We start from the raw sequence: 23,851 nt of genomic DNA, 5'->3' as shown, positions 1-23,851 counted from the left end.
AGTTGCTGAATGCTAACAAAAGAAATAGTAGCCTGAAAGTAGGGCAGATCTTCGGCTCTCTAGGCCAATACACGCACATGTACTTTTGCACATACACACACAGAGACAATCACGCAAGCACACACATAACCCCCCACCACACACACACACACTCTTATTCCCACTGCTAAACTGCCGTCCTCAGCCCATTGTGCCTGATCTATCAAACTCAAAACAAAAGACACTTGTTTTGATTTGTTTTCAGAAAAGGCCAGCTTCAAACTACCATTTGAAGTGTTGAAGAACCCGAGGACGCCCGGGATCCATGTGTGACACCAAGCCAAGCTGTCAAATTTTGTAAAGCAAGTTCCCTGCCAAATCCCAGCATTAATAAGGCAAAATAAAAAGAAATCAGAAGGACAAAAAACCGAACAAAGCTGTAAAGCTGTAGCTGAAAGAGTGCTTTGGGACAAGCGCTCAGCTAACTGGCACACTGGCACATGTATAAGGTTACAAGGCCAAAGCCAGTCAGGAGTGGTCTCATATGATACACATTTGGCCAGAACTTCAAAGACGTGTTTCTTTACACCCAAGTCTGGAATCATTTTGACCACTAATCAATGGTGACTTTTGTTTGGGGGCTTTTTCAAGTGTTTGCAATATCAGCCATACATAAAATGTACTTAGGGTGTGCAACATATTGAAAGCTTTACATATGTCGTAACTGTTGCATCATTCTAATCAGCCCTCCCTTCTGAATGGGTGAAGTGATCCCCTCCTGGTGCAACTATACAATAAAAGACGGGAAACAAACTCCACAGTCCTTCTGTGCAGCTCAAACTTAAAGGCTTCTTTTTGATAGCCAAACCAAGTGTGTATCTTTGTTCTGTCAGTGTGTCTGCTAAGGTCGCTGCTGTTGTTTCCTTGCAACAAACCTGCATGTGACTACAAAGAAATACTGTCCATGGAAAGACAGAGGGAATCTGGAACTAAGAAGACTTTACATTTGAAACAAATCCACTTGATTTGAGTGACTGCTGAAGTCTTTATGTGTTTTTCTTCACACAACTAAACAGCGTAGTGTTGCTTGGAAGCTCACTGGGATTTATGAGTATGAATGTCAGCATCGCTTTAACTTAACAAGGACCTGTTGACCTGCCAGAAGGTTATGAAACTACTGCTCTCAGTCACAGGCAGCCATTCCAGACACTGTAGCAGCAACAAAAATATGTAACACAACTTTCTGATTATGCTGCTTCTGCTGAATAATCAGTTTACTCTGTGTTTTTACTTAAGTTGGATGGATTACACATACATTTTTGAGAATGTCATCCATCACTCCAAATGATGAGCTCAGCAGTCCAAGGACAGTGACGGGGGATTGCTCATAGCTCATCACATACAGCCTGTAAAAGCGAGACAATACTGTGCAAAGTGAGACTCATTTCCAGAATGGTCCCGTTTTGTCAAGGGCATTCACTGTCATTAATGGCATCCCTTCATCCCTCTGTTAAGGCCTCTCGTCGGTCACCTCTCTTTAGACACAGCAGTCTAAAGACAGCAGCACAAATATGTGTGTGCGTGAATGTGTGTGTGTCCCTGTGTGCACTTGCGTTCTTGGGTCGGTTTATTCATAGACACCTTTACCCACTTAGTATCCCATTTGTCAATGTCAGTCCCCCGTCCTAATCCCTCCTCATGTCAACACTTCATTAGTAACCCCAGCAACACACACACACACACACACACACACACATGCAGAGCTATAGGAATATTGATGCCACACAGCAGCAAAGTGCATTTTTTCTTAGTGACACTTTTTGGAGTTGAAAAGTGTTCATAGGAAAACTGCTGACAAACGACAACAGTTCAAACTGATGGGTGTGGATTCAAAGAAACACTTGGATGGTGCGAGGTTTTCACTTTTAGAGCTGACATGACACTTAATGCCAAGTGTCATAAACAGAACAAACATCAGACTCTTTTTCAGTCACCGTCAGAGCAAAACAGAATTTAATTAATTTACAGCTAACAATGTAGGAAGCAAACTTGGTGCATCTACAGGGAATTTGTACAAGATATAATCGATAATTAGCAGTAAGATGGTGATAAAAATGTTGATTTTGAAGTATTAATTCAGGAAAAGAAGTTGGCACTGAAATGGGTTATAGACTGTGCATACATGTGTTTGATATGTAAAATGATTTCAAGAAGCACCTCAACTCAAATAAAGTTTAAGTATAGAACAGTGGCAGTCCAGCCCCATCATTAGCATAGCATCACATATCATAAAATTACAGAAAATTTTATCTGAAATTGATGCCAGTTTATTTACACGTGATGTGGTATTACAAATTACATTAACAGTTTTTATCTGTTGGTTTATGTAACAGTGGCAGCTCATCGCTCTCATCAGCTTTGCTTCCAGCAGCGGCAGGCAGCTGGTCCAACTGAACAGCTCTGGCACAGCAACTGTATGCTCGCTGCACAGCACCAAACAGCAGACTGGCAGAGTTCAATGAACAAAGCAGGGCATTTAGAACTGAAGAGCCAGATGATTTCTCTCAGGACTTGGTGACGATCTAAAGAGAGCAAATACTGGACTTGTTTTCATCGGAGGGTCAAAAAGACAACTCCAAATGAATGCTAATGTTGCTCCATGCCTGCTGGACTGAGCAGGCGTTGGCTGACGAAGTGGCCACAAGAGGCTTCTCAATTTGTGCCTGCTTGTCCTCCGTCCTCCTTCCTCCTGCCTGTGACAGAAATGCCAGCGTGAAGGATGTCTCAGTTCCTGAAACGCTTCTCGAGGAGCTATGAGCGAGGACGCACAGGTGTGTCGTTAGCTGAAGTCTTTTCAGCACCCATGAGGGGTGACACAACTGAAATACACAAAACATGGCTGGAGTAGAACTTTACAAATATTCCTATTGTATTCACAAGTTATATTGATTATTTAAGATAATCAAATGTGTGATTGAACATTTCACTTTGATGCTACTTATACTACATTATGCCACAATGTGAATTAAATTAAAAGTGAAATAAGAGCTGTCCCAAACACTGACAGACATTCAAAATACAGCAGAAGGCTGTAACAAAACAATGGACAGATGATGCAGCTGTGCCACACGTCGCTTTAAAACGACGGCTTTGAAGCATGGAGGTCTCATTTTGTTAAATCTTTTCTTGACCCCTCTCTCCATGTGTCCACACCATCTCAGGTGGGAGGGACTAAGACGAGGAGCAGAGGCGAGAGGAGGAACCGTGGATGTACAAAGTGGGAAATGAGGGAAATGTGATTCGAACTTCTGCTGCCTCTGAGTGGCCAAACCAATCAGTCACTGCAACTTTAAAGGAGGCTGCCAATATCATATAAAATATATATTTAATTGTAAATTTATAAAATGAAGACAAAGCCTTCAAATACAGACACTTGCTTGCGTGTAGATTGAAAACCTTCATAATGGAAAAATTTTGAATTTTTAGGAAAACTCTGCCCTGCCATAAGGTGTGCTGGGCTGTGCTAGCGAGTCGCTGCTGCAGTGGGCATCACTCTGAGCTCCTCCTGGAACTGGTTACAGTTTGGATCCCCTCTGACTTTAGGAGTCGCTGGAATCTGGACCCCCGTTAAGGGGTTAACGCACCAGCACTCGCCCCGCTGGCCGTGGGTGGACATGTTGCACTGGAGAGAGGGAAGAAAAACACAAACTAGACAAGTTGGAAAACACTGGAAAAGAGAGGGAGGGGTAAAGATGCACAGTGGGAAGTACGGGGTGCGTTAATGAAGCATGGTGTACGGTGGCTTGAGATGTGTGTGTGTGTGTGTGTGTGTGTGTGTGTGTGTGTGTGTGTGTGTGTGTGTGTGTGTGTGCACGCATGTGTACTTGTGGATCAGTGGATTTGGCCATTGGACGAGACTGAGGGCTATGGTCCGGGTGGGACAACACTTACCCAATAACAACCCATCCTCAGGTCATGCCCCCCACTCGCAACTCACAGCTCATCCACAGCTACACGCACACACACACACACAGGCAGCCCCCTGCCCCCCCCCCCCTCCCAACAGCAGAGCCCCCCCCCCCCAACTCAGCTCAGAAATGAGGTCATAATTGAAGTGGACACAGTTTACGCCGAGCACGCGGGGCGGCCGTGGAGGGGACAGCGAAAAGAATGAAGAGCAGGGGGGAAAGAAAAGACTTTCCATTTTCTTCCTCCGATGAGAAAGAACAAAAAAAGTGACAGTTACAGTAATTACCCCGCGACAAGGAGGGACAACTCCAAAAGGGAGCCAAGTGTAGAGGAGGTACAGTGTTCCTCCCTGGGAACCAAGGACTCCAGTCCGAAACAATGCTGTTGTTTGTGACCAGTGATGAAAATTGGCTGAGTGGTTGAGAGCCCTGCTTTAGGAAACTGTGGCACCTATTCAAATCTTCTTTTCTGCTCTACTATTCTCGTACGAAAACACTGGATATGTGACCTTGTTTGTCCTCCTCTGTCTGATTTCTATGGAAGAGCATAATTCAAATTCAAGCCCCCAGTCGGAAGCACAGTTTGACAGTTTAACAAAAGTCTTCCCATGAAGTACGCCAAACAGTTTTATTGCCTTGTAACCTTGAGCTCAGAAGCTGTTGCCTCATTCATGATGACAACATCTCCACGCGCATGTGTGTGTGTGTGTGTGTGTATGTGTTTGTTTGTTTCTGTGTGTGTGTGTAAGAGCAGCATGTTAAGAAGAGGAGGGTGTGTGTGAGGAGAAGATTGTGTGCGTGTGTGTGAGCTTGTAGAACAGACAGGAAATTCAAGGGGGAACTAAAACTGATGTGCATGAGTGTGTGTTAGAGAAGCAGAATAATTTTCAGAATATAAAAGAGGGGAAAAGCATCAAAGAAAAACAGATCAGTTTGCACCAAACTACATGTGACACGTGTTGGCAAAATGATCTTCACTGATCCTATTACTGGACCAGACATCAATATCATGTCAACATTATGATACAAGACAAGCTATTAGCTAGTAAATCTAATTGTGTCAATATATTGATATTTTTATTAATACTGATGACCGCAGAGGCTGCCTGACATGCTGTACCTGGTTTCCATGGAAACTGTGGGATTTTGATTTGCATTTAAAAAAAATACATGTTTGAATGACGCATGATCAACACCGTGCATCTGTAGTCAGGGCAGATGAAGTATAAGCAAGGATTGGCAAAAACAACAGCGCTTTGTTGTTTCTTTGGTGTATTTACGCTAGTCAAGTCAGTTTTATTTATCCGGTGTCAAATAAACAAAAAAATTCCACAAGCCCTAAGAAAAAAAAAATCACGTTTGATTTTTGTTCTCTATTTTAGTACCTGACCCAGTCTGGGAAGTGATATACACAGGACACTGCATGCACACCGTAGCACTTTTTACACAGACTGGATAGCAGATAGCAGAGGATATGAGCGCTCTTTAATTGTAAAAGATAAATGAACAGGCGACATTTTGACCCAAATGGACGTGGCCGATTAGCCATCCAGAAGGCCCTGGGGTTAAACTAAGCTTCTGGAACCCTATTAGTCCCCGTTCTTGCCTTAAAACTAGATTTAAACACAGGGACCTTCTTCAATACAAATACCTCAAGATGTGGTAATAAAGAGTGGAGCTTTTGGCACCCCTGCGGAGTTTGGGATCCTGGAGAAGTTGCCTGGTTTGTGTGCAGGTTTTCATCAGACAAATGACTGAAGGCAAAGCATTTCGGCACAAAACTGTTGACATTTTGTGGACCATGACAGTCCTGTAGCTGCTCATTATGAAAATGCTTGGCATAATGTAAGCGCACTAAACGCTGGTACTGAGGAGGCAGTGGGGATAAATTATGTGAGGTCTGCTCAAACCGGCTTCTGGTCTGGGTTTGTTTCCTGAAGACCACCTTGGTCTCCTGATATTCCCAGTATGGGTTATGATATAAAGTCATTCTTGTAAACCCTTCTTCTTTCAACTCATGTTCCTACGAGACATAAATTGTTTGCTGTTTGCAATATTTTGGATGTTTTTATTTGTTGAAATATTTTCCAGTCTGGTCTGGCTGCACTGCTTACATTTCCTGGATTTTGGGTGATTTTTTTCTTCTTTTATGATCTTGTCTTCCAGTGTGCTTTGTCTGCTGATTCTTACAGCTGCATCTTGTTTGATATTTAAAACATATTTAAATATTTGTTTTAATCATGACATCTACAACAATTTATTCTGAAAGGTTTTACCTAAAATGTGTTGCTGGATTTACTGGAAATTATTTGGTATGTTATGCACCTTTGCCATGTTTAAAATGTGTTCCTGATGAAGCTGTCATGTTCAGTCTAATAAAGGTTGTTCACATGGAGATTAATTAGCGTATGTGTGTCACAGATGGGGTCACTATGAATTCAACCAGCCACAATGTTCTCACTCGGTGAACACAGTGTATGTTAAAGGTAAAACGGTGAGACGTGATGCGACGTTGTGATGCGATGCGTCGCGCCCGTGGCTCACCTGTTTCAGGTTGTACAGTCCATGTCTGTCACAGTTTGGAAATTTGAGCCCGTACAGGTTCTCCAACGGGCCTCTGTTGTCGTCGGAGGTCATTTTTGAGATCTCCTCCAAGACCTTGTCCAGTTCCTGCTGACAGGGGCTCTGAGAGGACAAAGAGGGAGATCATCATTAAGCACCAGTAATAATGATGACAATAACTCTGTGGCACTTATCAAAGCACACATGCAAATACATTTGCAGAAAAAAAAACTAGAAAAAATGATCAGAAGACAAGTTTGGTGCACAGAAATGTGTTCTGTTCAGGAAAATAATGGAGAAATGAAATACCTCTGTTTGTCTTGTAAAAATGTCAGAAACGCACACATTTATGGCTAACATGTTTATGAGGTGCAGTTAGGCAAGCAGAAAGTTCAGCCAATATTATTGATGTGACTCTGGTGGAGTGGAACATGAGTGGCTAGACTGTTTAAGTCAGCAGGTGGCCATGGCCACACACACAGACACACACACACACACACACACACACACACACACACTCACTTTAACATGACACACACACAGTGAGTGTATCGGGCTGCCAGAGGGATCAAAGGGGTCCAGTCTTATGATTAGTTGGCTGAAGATGAGAGGGAAGGGCAGGCGGAGGCACAGTCTGCCACAAACCTTATCAGACATCTGAACATATGGATGAAAAGTACTCTTTTTTCGCTCTCTGGCTCTCGCTTTTGCACTTGCTCTTTCAGTCTTTGACCTCTCTCTCGCTCTTTCTCATGATGAAGACACACATAACCCACACCTGAGGGCCTGTAGATGACCCTCATACCACCGATATGCTGTAGGAGATTTAAGACAGATGAAGAGCAGAACAGAGAAATCCAGATTATAATGAAGTGTGCCCTTTCAGCGCCGCAGGCTTTACCTTGGATTTATCATTTCCAAAAAATTCATAAAATTAATCTTTAAGGTTAAGGTTGTGGGATTGAAGGCCCCCAGGTACAGAAAATGGATGGATGTATGGATGGGTTGATGGGTCAGGGATTCGGGTGTTGTGTTATTAGTGGCTAACTTAGCATCGAGCTGCTAGCCTCAATCAGAGATAAGAAACGCGCAACAAGTCCGCTAAGATCACTTTTTTTCTAACTCCACCCTTTAATTTCTTTTCATTTTTCACGTTTTATTAACTTACACTTTATTAATATGAAAATATTTTCTCTACAATTTGCTTCCCATGCAACTGAAAATGTTTCCGTTTGTCACGTCTTTAAATTTATCAACAAATTTACTATCAAAAAGTTTCTAATGACGCCAAACATGGAGAAAAAAAAAAAACATAAGGGAACATCAAGACAACTGGATTCACCTGAAAACAATAATATGAATGTGACACAAAAGGGACTTTAACTGAGTATATATCAGTGGCATAAAGGTAACAAATCTGACAGCGAAGGATTGATTATGAATTATTTGACCTCATATGACCACCCACAACGAAGTGCGTCCATGCTTGACACCAGCTGTCTGAAGTGCCCCCACTCCTCCCAGCTGCACAACTTCTTTTACGGCATTCTCTCTTTTGTTCCTCCTAATGATCTTGACAGTTGTGTTGTACCCTCCCGCTTATAATTTTTTGTTTTATTTTGTTTTTCGACAGGCCAGTGCGTTAAGTGAGGGAGAAAATGAGCAAATAATCGTTTGGTGAGACACACATGTGCCTCCACATGCGTAGCCCAGGGCCCAAGCTCATTTGCATGAAACAGAAAGAATATCTGTGTTTGTACGCCACCCCATTAAGGGTTTTCCAGGAACCGTCTTTATTCGCGGAGCTGCATCTGAGACTGTGAAACGTTGAGTGAGTGTTAAAGAATAGTGGGCGGTGAGGGATTGTAATCTATAGACTGCTTTAAACTGCCAACACGCATTCCACTGTGCAGAGCAAAACAATATCACTTTTCATTGTGAAGATGCTCATTATGAGCAATTATTGAAGCTGAGACAACTCTGTCTGAATGAAGCTTATGTTGCTTCTAGAATGTTATGCATAATTGGAAATGCATCAGTAAATCCACAGACGTGGTGCTAAAAATCTTCTCAAAGTAGAAAGATAGTTAGTCTAAGACAGTTTAAAAAATTTCAAACATAAGGCTCTGCAGATATGCAAAATGTATCTGTGAGCTGACCATCACAGCACATAAATGTATATTTGCATCGATCATGTTTAGCAGTCAAAAATCTCTTCGTACACGTCACGTTACAAAGACCCCTGCATGTTCCTGCATGGGGTCAAAATATGAAATCTGGTTTTGTGTTGAAGGTTTACGTCACGGTAAGAGTTGAGATTAGGCATATGGCAGTTATGATCAAGTCCACGTGATGTCAGTGACAAGAAGTGTGAGTCTGCACGTGATGTGTGTGTGTGTGTGTACACACGTGCGTGTGTCAGAGTGTAAGAGTGCCCAGAGGAGGGCACTACTGTACCACAGCACACAGCAGCCTGCTGACCTTTAGTCACTGCTTGCTTTTGATAGGCAGACATTTGACTGCCAAAATAAGCTGGGATGCCGCAGTGTGCAGAAATAAACCCCTTTTACTGCAGCTTTTAATTCCAGTTAGGGTTAGGGTCAGGGTGTCAGTTATGGCACAACACAAACAAATACTGGTGTTGTAAATGTATTTATTTTTACGGGAGCAGACCAGTTAATTCCAGGACCCGTAGATCAATGTTGTAAGATACTGCATTTTTAAATAAATGAATTTACCTCCACGTCCGTTGTGGCCTTTTAAATGCTTTGAAAAAAGGCCAACGTGACTGTGAAAAGAACTTTTGATCAAAGAAGTGGAATCCCGCACATTTTAAAACTTTGCTCCACAGCAATTAATACGTTGATTCTTAATACGTTGTAAGGAAATGAGTCCTTGAATTGTCGCTCAACAATAGTAGGGGGTTTAGCTCAGACCTGAGGGGCTCTCTGGGTTCGAGGGTCCTCTAGCTGATTCGTCTTCATCTTGGTTTTGCGTTCGTTCAGGTGATGCTTAATGGCCGACTCCTGCCAAAACCAAGCATCAATGGCAGGTCTTTTGGTGAGTGGATTCTCAGTCCCGTGCACCTCTGGAATCAGACAAGGACAAAAAACCTACTTAGAAATATGCTTAATCTGCAGAATCTGATTCTGGGCCTCCAGAGTCAGAACAAGCTCTGTTGGCCAAGTGTGTGCTCACATACGAGGAATCTGACTTCATTATTTTCATTGCTCTCAATGTACTTAACACAGGAATGAACAAAACAGTTAAGAACAGGGACAACAAAACTGAATATAATATAACACACATATGCACACACACACACACAATCACAAAACTGCCTCACCAGCTCTGCTGCTCACACTTATTCATCTGTCTAATCTTTAATCACAAGCTGCTATTAAAAGCAAATGTTTTTCTAATAACAGACCCTTTTACAAGTCATCTTAATCCTGGAATTAGAAGACAAAGTCATTCTGTGTCCTCCAGGCATCCTGTGTCCCTCATACCTCATGTCACTAATTCTATGCTGGACAGTCAGGCCTTGCTATGGCTGTAATTACTCCGGCGACAGTGTAACAGACCTGCTAAGATCTGTTCTGTAAAATAGCAAAGTGCAACATCCAGTCCACTGATGTTTACAAAGCGGGGATTATGACGCACTTTACACAGGTCTCCTCTGAGCTGCGGGGTCACTGTTAGCGTGTTTCCTGCTGCTTGATATACCACACGAGGTTCGCCATTTGTTCAAGACAGGAAAGACAAAAACACAAACAACAAGCTAATAAGTTAATTCAGAACAGACATTGTATGAACGGCATTCCTTAAAATGAGACCTACTCTGTGCTGCTAATAACTGTGACTGTAAAACACAAATGTTTTGGTTTACCTTGATAAAACACAGTCGTAGTCATCACAGACATAATGACCTGAGACACATTTCAACAGGAAAAATGAGACAAAAGTGGGGACTGAATTAAAGAGCCGAGCTCGACTGCTAGTCACTGGTGGTGAGTCCAGACTCGTGAGAAAGCACCTCTGATGAAGGCTTTTTATGCTGAGTAAGGATTTTTTTTCCCCCTTTTTTTTTTTTGGATACCTAACGTACCTGCCAGAGGCTGTGTGTGTGTGTGTGTGTGTGTGTCTATAATTAGTGCTGTAAAAAGAGAAGTAGGAGTCTGAGGTTGTAAATCACACCTGAGAGGGAAATGCCCCCCCCTCCCCACCTCCCCACCTCCCGTGAATCCTCAGTAGCTCCTACCACATGCTGTGGCACTGCCTGAAATGTTTGTGTGCGTGTTCATGTGTGTCTGTGGCTGTGAATTTCAGTGCATACTCTCTGGCCTTGGATAAAGCACCAAGGGACGTGCCAAAAGGGCGGTATTTGACGCCCTGGGAATGAGAGGGTTCTGTTATCTTGCTCTGGACCGGAGTGATTGATTGTGCTGACGTTGCCATCCCCACAGCTCAAACTCAAGTTCAGAGCAGATTTTAACATCCTTGTATCTTTATGAAGTTCCTAATCCTCCAGCTAGAAAGGCAACATAAGCACATGAGCTTAGAAGTTTGGTCTGAGTTGTGTTAAGATATTCACAGACAGTGGAAAAATATCTCACGTGTAGGGAGAGCTTCTGCAGAACGCATTAAACACGTTCAAGAGAGACTTGCGTTGGCCTCGGCGTTGACCATTTCATTTCAAACGGTGACACTCGGTGGGGCAGGATTGTTAAAAAGCCAACTAAAGGGCGACTATAGGCAGGTAAAAGTATCAAAATCCCAGTTCATATCTGTAGTTGTGTTCAAGAGCTGGTTTTCTGTAGACATGTAGTGTATGGGAATTTATGACAGCACGTTCCAGGGAGGAAAAGAAAACAGCAGGTCTTTAGCCAGCAGCTGTCATCTAAATACTGTGTTGTTGATTCTGTATTCAGTGCCATAGAAACTACCTGTCTCGAACTGTTGGGAGCGTTGGCTTCATATATTGCCTTTAAGCAATGCTTTCACAATTCTCTCATAGCACAGAATGAGTAATGTCTTTCCAGAGTTGCTTAGCGTTAATGTATTTGCTCTGTTATTGTATACCAGTGAAGCTGTGCCTCAAAAACTTCACTGTGCCTCCGCTGCCAAGAAAGTGGCCTTACAGTACTTCAAACCATTGTCAGTGTAAATGGTTCCTCTCAAGGCTCGGCCACTTCAAACACTTTACAGCTGGAAAACGGACAAGAAGAAATTGAATAATGAAGAAGGTTTGCCTGGCCAGAAGTCCTTTTCAAACCTTTTAGGGTTAGCATGTTCTTTCAACTCTGGATGTTGCTGTGCTTCCATGTGGCCATGTGTGTCATCCTAACCAAATCAACTTGCCTTTGTAGTTTAAAGGGAAAACTTTGGTCAATTGGTGCCCCTGCAGACTTTGTCACTTGAAAGACAATAAGTGCGGTCGAAGGTCAAGACGATTTTCACTTTCAAAATGTATGCTTTTCCCATCAACATATTTGCTCAAGGTTGGACAATATGACAAGTCTGTGGCATAGTTAGTATGCTTTGTGGAGAAATGTCTTTTGATGTTGTGTCCCTTGAACACCACAATACGACTGCCTTTGAACAGAAACTAATGACACAATATTTAGATATTCATTCTTGGTTAAAAACCATCAAAACCGCTCTTTTTTTTAAAGCATTCGTACTTTTCACGTCTGTGTCTTCACAACTGCTAACGAAACTTGTCACTGGAGATGACTGAGTGATCGTCAACTCGAGGCCTTTTGTCCAATCTAAATGCAGACAGCGCCCTCTGTTGGAACCAAGTGAAAAATAGTAATAAAGACACGATGTAGTCATTCACCTCGAGATTCATTAACATACTCCCGCCTTTTATTGAATGTTGGCTGCGACTGTTTGATTTCTTTTTGAGGATGTCGAGGCTGGATTGAGATGGTCCATGGTGTGGTTCCAGCTGAGGCGGCCATACTTTGTCCATGTGGGCTACATGCTGAAACAAATTCCCATTGGCTAGCCAGTGAACAAATGTCCATATGCAGTACATTATTCTATGTTTTGTTGCATGTGTTTCCTCATGGATTTTTTTTTTTATTTGGAGTCAGTGATAAATTATTGCTCAAAATGATAACAAACTTGCAACCAATACATATAAATCCTTTTGCACAGCAGTATCTTCTCCTTAAAAATACCCCACAAAGTTCATTGTTCATGCCTTTTGTCAGTGGTGCAAAAAATAATCACATATTTCACTTTAATCTGCACAAATGAATGTATCTAACAACTTTTTAACTTTGAAAGAAATCCCTGTTTTATGTTAAGGACGCCATAATGTAGAAACAGATCCACAGAGAATTATCACCCAGCTCTGCAGCTAATTGTTTTGGTTTTATGGCCCTCAAATTTACTGTTCTGGTTCACTCTCTCCACTCTCATTAACCCTGTTTCCAGGCAGCTGTTTTCAGTGAAACTCTGATAAACCCACATTATGCTATGTGCCCAGGAGAAATAAGCTGGCAGACAACAGTCAAAAGCTGAACGAGGAGACACATATTTTGCATGGATTGGTAGAGAAGAAGAAAAAAAAGCTAACAGGACAGCAAATAAACTGAATAATATTTGGGCTGGTGGCCAGAAGTACATGTCCAAACAAACGCTTTTATTGCTGTGTGCGTGTTGGGATGTGATAATACATTAATACCATAATACAGTACAGCTGTGATCATAAATTCTTGCTCATTAATGTTGTAATCATATTAAGCAACATCAAACTTATCAGCATGAGCTTTTTTTAAGATCAGCACGGGGGTGGGGGGGCTTTCTAGTTATCCCTCAGGGGGGAGTTTTCGAAAAAACTGCAGGCACCAACATGCAGCTCCCACCCCAGGTGATGTCTTATGGCTTCACCTTCTCCTGTGGCTCACACACCTTGTGCAGCACACATCTACATAGAGTAATTAAAGAGCTGAGAGGGCGAGTGAAGGGGAAGGAGCATGTCTCAGCAGCAGCTCACCTGCAGGGCAACAAGGGCAGCCTTGGACCACCGACAACACGAGAAAAGAAAGGAGGAAGACAAAGAAATAGAAAGTGTAGAAAGTACTACACAGGACAGTGGTTTCCTATTGGCTGAAGAAGGGGGTTTGCCTGTGGGTGATTGGTGGCTTGCGTAGTTTAAACAGTAAGAAATACACACATGCCCTTATTATCATATAGTAGTGTGCTGGACTTCTTGGAAGTTAGTCAAGTTCAGGTTAGTCCAATATATTTGTAATTCCTAGATATACTGGGCAGAGTTGTAGATAAGATATGAGAAAAGAGAGAAATACATTCACATAAAGTGCCGCAGTGGTTTTGGAGTGTGCACTTTGCACATTAACACAGCTGCTGTTTCTTTATTCCACAGTGACAGTACATGATCAACATAAATGAAAAATCAAATGAGTAAAGCAAAACTTAGTGAGTGTGTTAGAAAGGTATTTTCAATGTAAATCTGCCTCCCTTCCACAGCAGCAGACATGTCGACATGTCACAGTAGGAAATCACAGGTAATTCATAATGACAAATGAATTCCATTTAGCTGTTTCACTGCCATGGTCCTGGTCTTGTGCATGCTGGCTCAAAAAAGGATAATAAACCCTGAAAAAAGGGTTTATTATTATTATTAAGTTTTGTTATAGGAAGGTCATGTAGGCCTGGCTGGTGGGGATTGCTACTGATATAATGAAAAGACAAAGGCTACGTACTGAACAGACCCTCCCTGCATATATACAACACATGTTGAAATGTTGCTGTTGTAATGCATCCATGTCACTGACAGCTGCTCCACTCCTGCCATGAACTTCATTACCTCGTAAGAGACCACAAATGAATTTCCTTTGTCCCGGATTCAAACGAAGACACTTGTTTTTGATTCGTCTGGAGACTGAAGCTCAAACACACATTCATCACCAGGCTGAATCCTTGGTGGACTGTGACTCGGAGAACATTTCAGAGTCAACTCCCACTGCAAAAACAGTTCAAGTGGAAACACTGAAGATGTTATGCCTTTTCTAATATTACACACTTTTCAGATGCAAAGAATTAAATCCATGGATTTAAAATATTAGTGTTTTGTTTTTCCTTCAACTTTGCAACATGGAAATTTGCAAAAGTCCTTTTGCTGCAAATTGTGGAGGAGTAGGAGGAGCAGAGTGATGCCACGTTAATGACAGTTGCAGAAAAGTAATCGGAGATCAAATGTTCTCACTTCAGGCAAAACTGGAGTGCTTTATTTGAATTCTGGACCATTTATGCAGGCTGTTATGCTGTTTACTTTGATTTACTTAAAGTGAGTGCAAGTGATAAGAATTCCATTTTAACTCAGGATCACACCAAATGACCACAAATAAATGCCTCAAGTCTCTGTTCTCTTTCAAGTGAACAGCAGTGTGGTTATTTAGGATGGAGAATCTCAACCAGCTACAGGAAATAACCTCAAAATGTGTATTTTAGCGGGTGCAAAGGAGACAGATGTTGACATCTGATAGCATGCAGTCTGCATCTCATGCCTGAAAAGCCAAGCATAACACAGTGAACCGCAGTCTGATCTGATGCTCATTTTCAGCTCTGCCTTTGTGTGTTCTAACTGGTTTGAGCACTGATGGTAAATCACAGCGGAGAGAGTGCAGACAAGTCCATCACGCTGAGCTAAAGTTACAGGGTCTGGATATGGGTTTGTTTTTACTACCCTCTCCCAACCAAACCTTAAAGAGTCTTCAAGAATCTTGGACAAAAATGAAAAAAGAAATGACCTCTGCTGAGATTTCTTGTGAGATTGTCTGAAAATAACTCAGTCCAAGAACTTATCAAAGGCATCACTCAGAATGAGTTCACATGTATTTATACTAAAGCTTGGTTGAGAAATCGGGTTGCACCTGTCCCCTACACCACCCTGAAGGGCATCTGCAGTGTGTTTCACTTATGTTTACAGCATGTTAAAGGTCCACAATTCCATCTTCCTCTATTTTCTTTTTCATTTTTAAATGTGTATCGAATCGATTCCCTCAAGTGCTACAAACAGAAGTCTGCATCAAAATAAGACACTCGCAATAGGAGAGCTTTGAAGATATGTGGGTTACAGACATGTTACGGGTTCACTGGAGGGATAGCGCTTGTTTGTGCTCACAGATGTTGGCCTGCCACTGCCTGCTAAACGCATTGCATATGTCAAAATTCATTTTCAGGAATCAAAAGTGACCCTTTGTCCCTAATAACTGCAGTGTTGGGGAGAAAAAGCTTGAGATTTCTCTGTCCCCGCAGGATTTCTGAGTTATTTATTTTGGGTCATTATTGTGACCAAATACGTTTGATGTAGATGTGGTTTTTTAACACAGAAAGAGTCCCGCAGTGAGAATCTTGCTTTGATTCAACTTCTCCATAAAACTCCTTTACTTGAAGCTAGTTATTTTAATATCATCCCCAGGTATGATGACAGGTCAGCACTAGCTGGCTGGGCGATGCTGTCAGAGTATTAATATATTAAACTCCCCTATGAATACTGGAATGGTTTGTATTACATTTCAGTATGCAGAGGATCAGTACTGCAATCCACAAGAATGGTTTACACAGACTCTTTACATGTCACTTCAAGCTGCTATAGACTACCATGATGTATCATGATAGTCTATAAAGAAAGCTCCAGATAGTTTAAGTTTAAACATTAACCAGCAAAAAAAGGGATAAATTCACAAGGATGTATGTAATTTTTACACTGACAGAAAATGTTGTATAGTTAGCTTTTGGAGTAGGCATTTGGTTTACATCATTAACAAGTGCACTGAAAGCAGTAACAATGTCTCATATGGTCAATAAATTGTTTTGTGTCCTACCGAATCTGCTACTTCCTCATCTACTTCTGTAAGACCTCCATTTTGTCTTAATGTTCAGTTAACTGTACGTAACTTCCCATTAAGACAAAGATACTTTCACACAGTGATGTGACTCTGACAGTAAAAGAAGAATTTGGTCTTGGGACAATGGGGAAACACTAAAATTTAACAATGGTTGCCTTTGTTCAAATAAATATGGAAAGAGTGAAAGCAGTCTGTATTCTGTTATTCTGACTAATATAAGAAACTATAATGATACAATTAAAAACGGTTTAATGTAAATAGCATCCATTGAGAGTGAGCCTTTGGTGTGCCTGATTTCAACATTTAATTCACATTACTCAAGATAAATCTTAGGTAATGAAGAACAGCTCTTTTTCATCTGTTTTGCTGCTAAAAATCCATATATTACCCAGCTGAGCTTATCAGCGAGTAGTGATATGTGACACTGCTGATATTCTTTCCAATGTGATGTTAAAACCCCTGGCTGGCATTGCACATACCAATGCAATACCCGTACTTTGTACAAAAGCTCAATAAACTAGTTAGGACACCAGGGAACATGCACACAGACTGAAGCGTACACAGATGATAGATGATGAAACACTGATGATAAACATTGCTAATAGCTACACACTGTCTCTCTGTTGTTGGATAATTCCTGCCAGTGCCAGAGGACTCGCTGACTGAAGCCTCTATAGCAGCACCTTTCTTCTCTTTTTCTTCAGACTGCAACTCCTAACCTCATCATATTCTGAATTGTGATTAAACCTCAATGCTCAAGTGAACTACAGAAAAAGTTCTACAAATGACTGCCATGACCAAAGTTAACTCCCTGTCAGTGGGATCTTATACACTGCTGTAGTTCATATATGACAGTGACAGGTCGAAGGAGAAATAGTTCCTATCAACCGGGAATTATTTAGGCCCTTAGTGGAGACTACTGGGACGCTGCTGAACATAAAATGCACATTTACTGCAAAGAGTTTTGACCCACATTGCTGCTAGTTGTTGCTGCAAACAATGTTGATGAGAGCAGTAAGAGTGACCCAGCAGTAAAGCTGTGGGCTGTGAAACCTAAACAATAAGCAGAAGGGGGCTAAAATGTCAGTAGAGCTGTGGGGGCTGTGGAGTCTCATAAAACTCACACTGAGTGACTCTTTTTGCCTGGTTTTATCCATTGTTAGAATAAACATGCTGCAGCGTTTACTTACCATTTGTAGCCTGGTTGTCCAGGCTTGTGACATCCAGTTCCACTTTTTGTCCACATCGTCCCAAACCCTGGATGAGCTGCTGCAAAGGCAACTCAGCCTCTGTGCTCGGGTAGCACCTCAGGCCACTGGAGCACCTCGGCGTGTAGACCCCACAAAGCTCCCCTTCCTGCCTTGCACACACTGGACAGCAGCCGCAGCCCAGCTCCCTCACTATTTCTGGACATGCTGTGACTTTGGGACACGCAGCTAGACGATCCGCAGTACAACTTGGACATCGGAAAGCCAAATCTCCCAGTAAGATTCCAGGCAAAGCTAAGTATGCAACCAGCAGCCCGTAGGTAAAATATATGACCATTCTTAAGGTTTCCTAGGTTTATTAGTGACTACTAAAAGTCAGAATGACCCTTGGACGATAGCAACATGAACCCAAGGATCCTGAAAGTCAGCTGTGTGTGGGTAAACATTGTGATGCCACTGACAGGGTCCTATCTGCTCTCATATTACCGCCTGACTGTGTGTCAGAAGCAACAGAGAGTACACAAACTGACTGAACATATGGAACTTTAAACAGTGCATAAATAATAAGTTGAAATCCCAAAAGGCCCACAAAGGGTTTAGTACACCCAAATATGCTTCCATCTCCGTCATTGCTGGGCCATCCCAAACTCTCAAAATACCTGACAAACACGAGGATAACATGCCCGGACCAGGAGTCCAGCACAAGGTGACCTTGCTCATTACTGAGCCACCGAGTTTGTCATTTCTGCAACTGTGAACAAGGTCCTTAGCAATTCAGTTTAATAAGGTGTGAGTTGAAACAGTTCTGTTTGTACTTATTGCACAGGGGCAACAACTTAACTATCTTTTGGTACAATTAAATGTGCCTCCATTATTACTCTCACTTACATTCATTATTTGTAATTTACCTTTTTGAAAAGAAACTTTCACACTGTAAATTTTCACTGTTCCTCATTTGCATTTGCACTATTCCTCATTTGCACAATTCTGCAATACTGCTGTAAATATTGTAGCCATCTGGTCCCTGTTCACTGGTTATATCTTTTAATCTGGTTGTTTTTATATTTATATAGTGTTGTTTTTATATTTATAGCATTAGTATTGATGTTATTGGGCTTATACCAGGACCAGGGAAACTAATTTCGTTCCACCTCATGTTTCTACTTGTGTGAAATGACAATAAAGCTCCTTGAATCCTTGAAATGCAAACAATGTCCTCACTTAAGATGAAATTGTGCATTTAACTTAATTCATACTAGTTTTTTAAGTTTACTTTATCTCTGATATGACACAAGTTACAGAGCTGTGCACCCTAGTGCGCATGTCCATTTCCGGTTAGCGAGCATCTACCGATACCGCCAAACTCATTCAAACGCAAGAGGTCAAAGTCGTGCGCCTGGCCCCAGTCCTCTCTCCGAAGGCCGACTCCAACATTGATTTCGGTAAATTTAAAGCTTTTGTTTGTAATCTTGTCAATATAATTTAATGTTTGGAATGAGAGTTGTTCGAAGAAAGCCGACATCTCTGACTTTCCGACTTTCCGTTGGCATGTTAGCTTGTGTGTGTCTGTGCGGGTTCACAGAGCTAACGTTAGCAGCAGTTCAACATGAGCGAATCCGATTAAAAGTGCTCTGACTCTGTCTGGACCGAGCCCCAGTGTAGTGTTCATATTTATCATGTCTCCACCGGTTCCTGTCTGTTAGCTGCTGGACTACGACGAGCTGCTAATTTAGCTGTATGAGTTAGCTTAACAGGCTATGGGCTCCGTGCTTCAGTTCCAGGCAGCAGAACTTATACGTGTGTCAGGGTGCAGTCCTGCTCGTGCTGGGACGTAAACATTAGCTAAGGTCAGTTAAGGTTTGTCGGTCGCAGTTTATAGACACAACATTCAAACTGAGCGCTTCTTCTCGGGCTCAGTACACGTCCGCTGCTCCAGACAGCGGTCATAACTGACCCAGTAGAGAAAGGGAAATGCAGGCCGAGTGAAGCGCTGGAGCAGCGGGCCGATCCACGGCCGTCGCCGGCAACTGGAGCCGCGATGAGCACGGAAGTCGAGCGCTGCCGTCATACTTTTCTACAATATCATGTTATCATAGCAATCACAACCGTACATCACACTCAATAATTTTTACACTTATTTATAACTACAGTATTTTGATGCTGGCGCCTGGCACAGACTAGTGACTTTACCCAGTTTGGTTTATTTCATGCAGGTGGTATGAGACCATAAATAATAAAACCAACAAACCAACACAGAAGAAAGGAGACAAGGTGGGTACTGCTTTCATTTAGACTTCAAAAAATGCAGGTCAGATTAATTAGTGATGCTTATCCTTAAGTAATACATTTTGTCTGAGTAAGGAGGTTTTCATAGGCACTGCTGTCTGTTTTAATACGCTAATCTGGAAACATTGAAACAGTATTGACCAGGTCATCATTTCATCTTGCTTAGATATGAAGGACATGATAATGTGGTAACACGTGACTGTTAAAATTGTACTGATTTAATACTTTTTTTGTTTTGATTTTTTTCTCCATATAGCCTACCTTAGGTGGTGTCTGTGACAGTGAAGTTGGCGGCAGTTGGAAAAGAGGTACACTCGGTCACCAAGACTGTATTGACCACCAGGGCACCAGATAACGGTCTTACCCAGCCAGACCAACTCAGCAGCAGCGGCAGCTTTTCGTCCCACTGCACCTCCTCCATCAGTGCTGCTGGATAAGAAGCTTTCTCAGTAGACCGGACCAAAATCCGACGGTATTGTCACTCTGAGTAATTTTTATTTCATGTTTATTTTTGGGTCTTAGTTTGATTCACCATTGCAAATTTATTACATTAAAAACCTTTGAAAAAAAATGATGATAAATGTGACAAATTTTGGTTTTGTCTTATTGAATATAGACAACTGTTTGGTGCCAGTCGCTCGATCGCCCTCTCACAAGTACATGTTGTTTCAGATTCTTCATCATTCCCACCTTATGGTAGTGTGCTTGCAAACCTCAGCTAGGCCTACAACTGCTACTACAGTAATTAGTAAGTAATTCTTTAGAATTCAACTTTGTAACTTGAGCACACATATCCACTGATTTTTTTTTTTCAAATAAGTTTGCTTTCATATAGTCTTCTGCTTATTCTTTTTTGTCATCTTTTCCATGAGGCCAATGACATCACCACAGCACGCACTGGTGTCCTGCAATGTCTGCTCCTGTACCTTGGAGATAATTCCAGCGAATTCTTCCTCAGCTGCTCAGTAAGTACATTTATGATGACAATGACTGACCATCACACAGTGCACATTTTGGGACATCATCAGACCTCAGGTTTAGCCAATAGTACAGTTCCCAAAAACTGAGGTCAAGTTAGTAATTATAGCCTGTATTCACACTTTGCAAACCAAACATATTTAAGTGAGGTTGTCACAACATTAAACAAGTGACATATTTTTAATCAGTTGGGAGTTACAAATTTGATGCCTCACATGTGATGCTGAAGGAAAGTAATTTTCCATTTAGTCTATGGTGAAAATGTTTCATTTCAATTTCTGCCCGATATAGAATTGCGTTTAGAAGGTTATATCACTAGATTGCAACAACACGTCTATGTTTTACATGATTTTCAATACATTCCTAGTTTGAGCCAAATCTGAGCTTCCCAGATGAAGCTGTGTAGCCTTTTTTATTTTTTTTATTCTTTTTGTTAAGACTTGGTGCTGAAATGCAGCCATTTCTGCCTGCTCATAATCTAAAGAGCTCTCTAAGACAGTATTCCAGAGTGCTTGTTTCTTCTATGTGATGTTGTGCATCATAAGAGTGAACACGCTATAACAACCTTAATTTATTTGTGTTCTTTTATTTTTAATGCAGGATTCAGACTCTGCATGTGACTTCACACAGGTGCGTGTTGATGTTCTTACAATCATGACTGAGGAGACGCCACCTTTGATTAACAGCACTGCAATCATCCTTGAAGGCAACATTGTCACGGATGAGATTCCCACAACCTCTTAAGCACTTTGTCTTCTGTTCGGCTTAATGTGTGCACACCATCTGGATTACCCCAAAGGTATGAAGAACACATTTGACTTCATCCAGAAGATGTTGTTGAACCTCAGACGACATTATATGATGTTTAGTATTAGAGTGTAGTGTGCTTCTGCAACAAATGTTGAATATATCAAAGTTGTTAAAGAGCTGACTTACATTTTGCTGCTTTGAAGGTGTATGTACAAGTACAGTTGTATGTAATAATCCAGTTTTAATTATCAGGTTTAATTCAGATTTTACATTTTTACAGACTAAATGTTGCCAAGTCTGTTTGTTGCTGTGAGACATTCAGAAAAGTGTCCATTGTGAATCCTGGGCCTTGTGTTAGCTTCTACCCAGACCAGTCGACACACCTCATGCTCATTATCACTTTTAAGTCTCACTCATACATCACTTACTGATTTTCACTCATACTCACTGACATACACTTTCTGTCACTCATATGCACGCTCATACACTCAGTCTCTCTCACAAACACATAATATTGAGGGAATAATTTAGAAGGCATAATTTAGCAGGAATCTGAAGCAATCGGCAAGTTACAAGGAAGGATTTGCCTCTAATTGGCGTTAGCATCATTTATTCCTCCTGTTTTCTCTCCTCTGGTCACTGACTGGCCTGGTTCTCTGCTAACAGAAGGGTTTGGGCTGAACAATTAATAGCAACATTAGCAAAAATCGCCATATGGCCAAGTACTATTATTCAAATTACAGTATATGTATTATTATTATTATTATTTTTTGATAGAGGTCAAATTTGGTAAACTCCATTAAAAACTGAGTGTATGTGGTGCTAAAGAGATATTCTGACCTTTTATTCATCTATCTCCCCAACTGTTGAGCCAAACTCGACCTTTGATGATCCAGACAAGTTTACAAATGAACAGCGTGTTGATTATTATTGTTGTTTACAGATACTGGAATAATAAAACATGTTTGTAATGCCGTTTTGTGAATTCTTATTTATAAGTTAGCTAAACTAAGGTATGTTAAGTGCCTTTATTTAAAATTAAGTACTGCTCACTCACTTTGGCACAGTTTATTAAGTTACTGTGACTTATCTTTATTGAGTTTCTGTCAACTTTATTGAAGTGGATTACAATAAGATACCTCAAGTGAAGTATATTACACATTTCAAGTGATGTCCGCTTGTTTTGGCAGAATATATTAAATAAAATAAAGTTAAAGTGACACACTATTTGAGTTGTAACAACTTGATGTGAATTTAACGGTACTGAGATACAGTAAGTTCTTACAACTTTAAAAACAAGTAAAGCTTGCTTAAATATAATAATTTCACACTCAGCTTCCTAAATTTCTTTAAGTAAACTCAACTTGTTAGAATTTACATTGCATAAAAAATGTACTATATAACATGACAAAAAAGAAGAAAAATAAACTGGCCTGTACACATGTGTTCTGTCATATTCCTCTCAGCAAAACACTTAGGCACATGTCCAAGTCGTAGCGTGATGATACTCAAACGTAACTGATTGTAGAAATTATGCATTTTAATTTGATGTTTGTTATTTATGTGAAAAAACAATAGTAATCTAACCCTTTGTCAGTACCGCTGCCTCCACAGCCCCCTCAGCCACAGCCCAGAAGATGCTCCGAGGTCTGTCGGTGGGCCTGGTTGGTTAGGTTTAGGCATGAGGAGTGATGAATGGTTGGGGTTAGGGTGACAATGTCCGAGTAGGCCCATCAGAGGCAGAGCAGGCAGGTCATTCATTCATCATTAAAAAGAAATGTCGAGTGCCTGGGCCAGACTGGGAGCCCGGGGAGAGCTGGGGTTTATACAGCTAGAAGGTGAGCTTTGGACTGGTTCAGGAGGAGGTTTTCAGGTCCAGACAGTAGGAATGTGTGCAGGGAGCAGAAAGGAAACAGAACAGGGCTCACTGAACATCATGTGAGATGGGTCAGCCTTCCATATTGCATTAATTGAACTGCTCCTAGCAACTTCAGAACCTCCTACAAACAAATAGTCCCGTAAAAGCTACTACCCTGTTTTTGTATTTAAAATATTAAAAGTTAGAATTTGACTGTTGGTGCCGATCAGGAGCTTAAGAACATTAATAAAGATTATGTAGTTGTGTATGATGTAATGATGGACTAACACACAGCCATATGATGTGTGTGTGTTGAACTTCCTGGACATTGTGCACTAACAGGAAGTTTCTCGCCCATTACGTGAGGAAGATATT

General features: G+C 41.4%; 1 protein-coding gene and 2 long non-coding RNA genes across 4 annotated transcripts; 2 read left to right on the top strand and 1 right to left on the bottom strand.

Annotated features, from left to right (window-relative positions):
- Nucleotides 1–1,975: 1,975 nt before the first annotated feature.
- On the bottom strand, nt 1,976–18,023 carry igfbp2b (insulin-like growth factor binding protein 2b). Of its 2 annotated transcripts, none has more exons than XM_046404689.1 (4): nt 17,587–18,022; nt 9,446–9,597; nt 6,492–6,632; nt 1,976–3,661 (listed from the first exon to the last, which is right to left on the bottom strand). In XM_046404689.1, the coding sequence occupies exons 1-4, from the start codon at nt 17,939–17,941 to the stop codon at nt 3,503–3,505; spliced, it is 807 nt and encodes a 268-aa protein (XP_046260645.1). In that variant the 5' UTR covers nt 17,942–18,022; the 3' UTR covers nt 1,976–3,502. The 2 variants fall into 2 exon arrangements, with proteins under 2 accessions (XP_046260645.1, XP_046260646.1); XM_046404690.1 differs by lacking the exon at nt 1,976–3,661 and adding an exon at nt 4,644–4,794 and having other exon boundaries at nt 17,587–18,023.
- Nucleotides 18,024–18,967: 944 nt separating this feature from the next.
- Nucleotides 18,968–20,326, top strand: LOC124067220. The gene is made up of 3 exons (XR_006844704.1): nt 18,968–19,046; nt 19,818–19,875; nt 20,147–20,326. It is a non-coding gene; the product is annotated as an uncharacterized LOC124067220 (long non-coding RNA).
- A 200-nt stretch (nt 20,327–20,526) lies between these two features.
- Nucleotides 20,527–21,976, top strand: LOC124066967. The gene is made up of 3 exons (XR_006844674.1): nt 20,527–20,638; nt 20,763–20,855; nt 21,469–21,976. It is a non-coding gene; the product is annotated as an uncharacterized LOC124066967 (long non-coding RNA).
- The last annotated feature ends 1,875 nt before the right edge of the window (nt 21,977–23,851 follow it).

This window comes from Scatophagus argus, chromosome 11 (genome assembly GCF_020382885.2).
Source record: "Scatophagus argus isolate fScaArg1 chromosome 11, fScaArg1.pri, whole genome shotgun sequence".
NCBI classification, from domain to species: domain Eukaryota; kingdom Metazoa; phylum Chordata; class Actinopteri; family Scatophagidae; genus Scatophagus; species Scatophagus argus.
Note: the sequence above shows the minus strand (reverse complement) of the source record. Positions and strands in the feature narration are given on the sequence as shown.